This window comes from Chrysochloris asiatica, unplaced genomic scaffold (assembly GCF_000296735.1).
Source record: "Chrysochloris asiatica unplaced genomic scaffold, ChrAsi1.0 scaffold00642, whole genome shotgun sequence".
NCBI lineage: Eukaryota > Metazoa > Chordata > Mammalia > Afrosoricida > Chrysochloridae > Chrysochloris > Chrysochloris asiatica.
The window spans coordinates 149,474-156,729 of NW_006409160.1; the positions used below are offsets into that span (position 1 = coordinate 149,474).

The 7,256-nt window shown below is 34.8% G+C and overlaps 1 protein-coding gene across 1 annotated transcript; it reads right to left on the reverse strand.

Annotated features, from left to right (window-relative positions):
• Nucleotides 1–567: 567 nt before the first annotated feature.
• On the reverse strand, nucleotides 568–1,506 carry LOC102817508 (olfactory receptor 14C36-like). Its single transcript, XM_006877859.1, has one exon. The coding sequence runs from the start codon at nucleotides 1,504–1,506 to the stop codon at nucleotides 568–570; it is 939 nt and encodes a 312-aa protein (XP_006877921.1).
• Nucleotides 1,507–7,256: the final 5,750 nt, after the last annotated feature.

Sequence of the window (7,256 nt, forward strand, 5' to 3'; positions counted from 1 at the left end):
ATAGTTTTACTTTTTCACAAAAAGTCTATGGGAGTCACAATTGACTTAATGGCCCTTACAAACAACAAGAAAGGTCTGACTGTGAGCCTCATTTTGCAAAGCTATTAGACAAATTTAGTATAGTTTATTCTAGGGCTCTGTTGTTATTCTGCACTATTCAATCAATTCTGAGTCATAGAGACCCCATAGAATAAAGTAGAAGTGCACAAAAAGGTTTTCAAGGTGGAGATTTTTACAGAAGCAGATTGCCATTTCTTCCTTCTGTGAAGTGGTTGATATAGACTTTTTGATTGAAATTCTATATTGTAAAAAGAGGATGCATGGAAGTAAAATGTGGCAAAAGATAAATGTTTATCAGTGATCCTACAAGAATCAGGGAATTTCAATTTGTAGGGAAAAAAAAAATTCTACATGCATTTTTTTTTTTTTTGCTAACACGTAATACAATGGCTATTGATTAGAATTTAAGTTAGGTTCCCCAAAGTTAGAAATAGACAAAAATATTAATTTTGAAGCATTTTCTACTGACACAATCAAAGTGGGAATATATATCCTGATATAATTTTCTTATAGCTTTTTGAATTGAGTGACTGTTCTCATAATTCTCCTTATTGCTTCCTTTATCTGCTTATTTCTAAGACTATAAATAATAGGATTTAACAATGGGGGAACAGTGGAATACAACACAGACATGATCAAGTCCTCGATTGGAAATGAATTGGAGCTTGTCCTCAGATACACTGTAGCACCTGAGCTGATAAAGAGAAAAACTATGATAATGTGAGGAATACAGGTAGAAAAGGCCTTTCCTCGTTCTCCTCTGGTTGGTAACTTGAGAACAGTAGAAAATATGTGAATATAAGACATGGTGATGAAGGCAAAGCAGCCACCACCCAGTATTATTGTAGAGGCAAAAATTGCAATCTCATTGCCTAAGGTGTCAGAGCAGGAGAGCTTCAGCAGAGAGGGAATGTCACAGAAAAACTGATGGATCACATTGGACCGACAAAAGGATAAACGGAATGTGTTGCCAGTGTGTACACCTGCATAGACCAAACCACTTATCACAGATGCCAGTGTCAACAGGACACAGACACGAGGGCTCATGATCACATGGTAGTGGAGGGGTTGGCAGATGGCCACATAGCGGTCATGGGCCATGATGCTGAGTATCACCAACTCTGCAGAAGCACATAAAAAGACAAGGAAGATCTGAGCTGCACATCCAACCTTGGAAATCACTCTGTTGTTAAGTAAGAAGATGACACATGCCTTGGGTACAGTGACAGAAATGTAAATAATGTCCAGGACAGACAGATTCCGAATAAAGAAATACATTGGGGTATGAAGACTCTGATCAATGGTGACTACTGTGACTATGATAAAGTTCCCCGTTAGAGTAGCCACATACATCAGTAGAAATAGCATGGCGTACAAGACTCTGATCTCCCACACATCAGAAAATGCTGTAAGTAGGAATTCAGTCACGATGGTGGAGTTACACATTTTTGTATAATTTGTTTAGGACTTGGAGTGACAACAGTTAATAATCCCTAAAAATTATGAAAAAAAAAAAGGAAATAAATTAGCCTAAGTACATTTATTGATTCTCATTTATCCGTTTCATTCCTTAGAGGTAGAAATTCTTAACATAAAAGAGCTAAATGTTAACTCATATCTTTAGTCATCTTGACTTTGTAACTTATTCCTAAGTATCAGCAAAATATAAAATTTAAATTTGTGTCTGTATGGTATTCTTTTCTGTCACTGATTTGTGGTGCAATATGTTTAATGGATTCTAATATTTTCCTGACAACATTTTTAAGTTAACATAGGTAATTATTATACATGTGTATCACTCTAGAATAAATTTTGAACACTATTAGTTGGTGAGCAAACAGAATCTGGATAGTTATAGGAGGCTATGATTTTCTGAGAATATCTCAACGTTTTATGAGTAGTAATAAACTATTTTCTGCCTACAGAAGCCAAAAGTAAATTTTATCTCCATTTCTACCATATAACTGCTGCTATTACTGTTCACTTTGATAATTTTGGTATCTAGGCTATGGAAAAATATCTGTTTAAGAAATAGTCTAATAAAATACTGTTTTTAGTATATTCTACATAGTTTACTTTAGTCACATATTATTCTATAAAATGTAATCCCAATGTAATTATGCACACTGGGAGATTATATCCACAATTAAAAATGAAATAACAGGGATACTTACAGCAAATGTCTCTATGAATCTATGCAGATCTAAGTGGAAATGTACACACTCAAAGTTCTCTACCAGAACTCTAAAAACTAACAGTTTCACTGTTTCACTGTTTCTCTACAAGAAAATCTATCTTTCTAATTCAGGGTGACCATTCATCTGTTTCATTCATTCTAGCTTTCTGAGTACTCTAGGAGTCACAAGAGTGTGGTGCTTGTGTACACTGCTATAGATCCAGAGCTGGAGAATCACTCCATTAATTACTTATTAATTTATTACTTAAAATGATTTCCCTTGGCAGCAGTTACTTAATGGGAGATGCATTTTTGGTTGAAGTATTTTTATGATTGGAATTTTGCAACCAGAAGCATTTTCTTACCACAAAAAAGTATTTCAGTATCTTAGGACCTAAAATATTTATAAATAATTACTTAACCTGAAAATGTGATTGGTTCATTGTTAATTGAAAGATTCATGTATTCATTTATTTCACTATAATTAATCTCTACAGTTCTGTAAATTGTGAATAATGGATTTTAATATGTTTCATTGCAAGTTAAATAAAACTAGTAGATTATTAGTTGTGGTAATAGGTATTTATTTAGGTACATTTAGAAGAGACTATCTTAACAGTTTGATGGCATCTAACAATAACAACAACATATTAATGGTGCTAAATATTTTTATGTTGTTATTAAGTGATTTAGAGTCAGTTTTTATCAATAGAGACCCTGCATAGGGTTTACAAGAATCAGCTGGTGAGATTGAACTTCTAACCTTGCAGTTAAAACAGACTTTGCAGTCCAGTACATTAACTTAACAGCACTACATTAAGACTGTAAGCATTTTTATATGATACTGTTATTTTGTTTTATCATAAAACATGCACATATTTGAAAACTTAAATAATGTGAGACCTATCCAAATGGTTTACTAAATTGTTTTTGTTTTTATTGTTGTCTTATATACCTGGTGTGAGCTAATACATCAGACTGCAAAGTCATTTGAACTGCAAGATTAGTGGTTCAAGCTCACAAGCTGCTCTTTCAATACCCTGTATAGGATTGTTCTGGGTTGGAACTGAGTAGACAGCACTTAACAACAACAGTTGTATTTATGGCAGTTTCTCTCTGAAAACTGAGATATCAATAATAATTGCTTAGCTTTCTCTTACTAAAGTCAATGTCAGATTTCTTATCTCATATTCTAGAAATTCAACAGGCTTTAATAAGTTGAACATATAGTAAACTAAATGATTTTGTACTCACCTGTCAATTTTAGTTTTCCAGTTTGAATTTCTTAAGTCAGTTAAGCAGAATTGAAGTTCATGGGCTTCAGGCAGAGATGTATTTTCCATTTTGAATGTCATTTACTTATTATGCAGCTATGGAGCCATCTTTAAACCTCATTGCCCTTATCTGTAAAACACTTTTCATAACACTTGCATTAGTAATTTTATATTTGTAAAATATTTCAAATAAAGGAAAAACCTAAAATGAAAGCCATGTTGAAGAAAAATGAATGAGATTTACAAGTCACTGATAACAATATTACATATGCAATTCCTTTATCACTTACATTTTCTTCATTTTAAGTCAATAGCACTGATTTAAACACATAAGAACAAAATAATGGAAAACACAACACTGTGCTTTATCTCATGTATTTTTTAAAAAATGAATATGATAATATGAAACCCTCAAAACTGGTTTGATTGAGTTTGAAAAACTTAAATTGTAAATTTAAGTAAATTGTCAATTGTTATGTGGATAGGATATATCTTGCATTGGAAAGCTCTTGATGGGTGACTGGAATATTACATGATTGTCTCAACCCTCAAAATTTAAAAACAAACAGTTCTTTGACATTTCTTCAAAGATTTGAAGGACACATTCCAAGCCAAAATATAGAAAAATATACTTAATTCTTATTTTTTAATTAAATAATTACAAAGTAAGCAAAAGGAATTATGCATATAATTTTCTTTTAATGTGAGTAAGGGAAATGCAGCAGCTCTGTAGGATAAGCACTGGACTGTGATGGATGGATCAAGCCATCCATCAGTCACTCTGGGAGAAAGATGAGGCTCTATTCTCCCAGGAAGTTTTACTTCGGAAACCCTATGCATGGTTGCTATGGATCAGAACCTACTCAATGACACTTAACCGCAACAGTAACTTAGATACTCTGAACAATCAGTATATATCTGAGACTTTGACAATGAATAATACATTTTTAATTATTAGTCAAATATCAATAATACACACAGTTTTTGCATTTTTTTTTATGAAGTCAATTCCATATGGAATAATATTTTAGCATAAATTTAAACTGTCAAACTACACACTGAATCTGTGGGCATTATGCAGAGTAATTCCTGCACTAGCCTGTGTTTCTGGCATCAGCAAGGTCTGAAAATCTTATCTGCTCCCACTGATTTTTAAAGAGCTCTGGTAGTGTAGTGGTTATGAGTCGGGTTGCCAACTGCAAGGTCGGCAGTACGAAACTACCACTGGTTCTGTAGAAGAAAGATGAGGCATTCTGCTCCTGTAAAGATTTACAGCCTCGGAAACCCTGTGTAGGGTCACTATGAGTTGGAACGGACTCCACGGTACTTAACAACAACAATCAACTCTACTGACATGACTGGGATTGAGATTTTGAATGTAACAATTGAAAAAGAAGCCTGCGTTGTGTGAACACCTTTCTTTTCCCAATTTATTATTTAATCATATTTACCATATCTCTCAATAAGCCAGTGAGCAGTAGAGGAGAGAAGAGAAATTGGTAAGTCAAGGAGTGTCTAAGAGAAGCAAGAGAGAAAAAATAAATAAATGAATAACAATTGATACTCACAATTTGTCATTTCTCCTGCTGAAGATGTACACCCAAGATTTCTGGTAAGCATACAAGTATGTTTTATGTGCAGACAATGATGAGCTGGCATGATTCTTGAAATGACTGAGATACTGATAGGAATCATTATTATTTATAGCAATAACCTTAATATTCAGTTACATTAAAAACATGTGGATGATGACTACATTAGAGAAATTCCACTGGGAGTAGGACACTTGGCATCCAATAATAGCCAGGGCCCACGGGTATATAATTGGCTCTAAACGGAGAGTAAACAGGTCAGTATGTATGAACAGAACTTTTGTGTATAAATATTAATGTATTTGAATCTATTAAATAAGTGGTGCAAATTGAAGAAAATCATTTTCTCTAATATATTGTGTATTCCTATTGTGAAATCCTATAAATTGTAGAGACTGATGAGCAGAGAGGAAAAGTCAAATGTCTATTTTCAACTAATTTGAGAACATAGTTGTTCTGTCATCCTCAGAATGAAAACCTGTGAAATGGAATGATTTGCAATCAGATAAACTACACAGGATTTGAGTAATGCATAAAATAGCTCTTGTGAAACTGCTGCACAGGTCAATATAAAGCTATTGGTTGTTTGGTTATGTGCCATAGAGTCTGTTTCAACTCATAGCGACCCTGTACAGGGATCCCAAGTCTGTAAATCTTTATGGGAGCAGAAGCCTCATCTTTCTCCCACACAACAGCAGGTAGTTTTGACCTTGCAGTTTGCAGCCTGATTCAGAACCACTACGCTACCAGAGCTCCTTATAAAGCTATTAGTTACTATTTATTATAAGAATAGTCATAAATATCTGTTACCAGGAGACTGTGAACTCTGATCACAGACATAACACTTGAATACATGTGTCTCAGTTTCTTTATCCTTTTACATGTTAATGAAGTTGTTAACCCTCTTAGTCTTTGAAAGAGTGACATAACAGAACATATATATTCAGGAGTTCTGGTGTGTGGCGGTGACATAAAGCACTGGGCTGCAAAGTTGGTTTGAACTTCAAGATCAACAGTTTAGACTCATCAGTTGCTTTGGAAACCCTGTACAGGGTTGCTATGAGTTGGAAACTATTCGAGGGTACTTAACAACAACAACTACCACACAAGGAATTCAGAATAATACCTGTGACATTTGATGCAGAGTAGTGCTGCAGTATCATTTGTTCAATCAATCATAATCTGTTGGGGAAGCAGAAGTGTCTCCTTGGTTCTTAGGTGCTATTTGTCTTTTTTTGTTGTGGTTTTAAAAATGATTACCAGTTTCATTTAACAGTGTTTGAATAACACTAAGATTTAGAAATTACTGCTGACATACTTTGATGTGGGATAAAGCAAATGATATATTTCGGAACAGTTTCAACACACACTGTGGAAATAAGAATATCTGTATCACTGGGAACAATATTCTTGTTGATGTGTTTACTAGGGGCTCTCAAGTTTGTTCTAACTTATAGCAACATTATACACAAGAGAATAAAACACTGCTAGGTCCTGCGTGTGGCATTGGGGGTTAATGTGTCAGACTGCAAAGCCGTTTGAACTAAAAGGTTGGCAGTTCAAGCTCACCAGCTGCTCCTCTGAAACCCTATACAGTGTCACTATGGGTGGGAACTGACTCAATGGTGCTTCACAATAACAGCAGCAACAGGTCCACCTTCATCCTCAAAATAACGGTTAAGCTTGAGCCCTTTGCTGCTGCCATTCTGCCAATCCGCTTCCTGGGTGTCTTCTTTTCTGTCACTGACCCTCCATTTTACCTAGCATAATGTCCTTCTCCAGTGATTGGTTCCTCTTTTTAATATGACTGAAGCATGAAAGGAAAAGTTTCAACATCTTGGACTTTACTGGGTAAACAGGCCTTACTTCCTTCAACACAGATTTGTTTGTTCTACACTTAAAATTCTTCTCCAACGCCATAATCTAAATGCATCATTTCTCCTACTATCTTTCTTAATCACTTTTAAGGAGCCCAGATAGTGGTTATGAGTTGGGCTTCTAACCTTAAGGTCAGCAGTTAGAAACTACCAGACAATTTGAGGGCAAAAGGTGAGGCTTTCTGCTCCTATAAAGATTTACAGCCCCAGAAATCTTATGCAGAGTTGCTATGAGTCAGAACCAACTTCACAACACATGACCACCATCACCATGATG

Bases quoted from the DNA above. Each gene is read 5' to 3' on its own strand.
- LOC102817508 (XM_006877859.1), bottom strand. From the start codon at position 1,506: ATGTGTAACTCCACCATCGTGACTGAATTCCTACTTACAGCATTTTCT.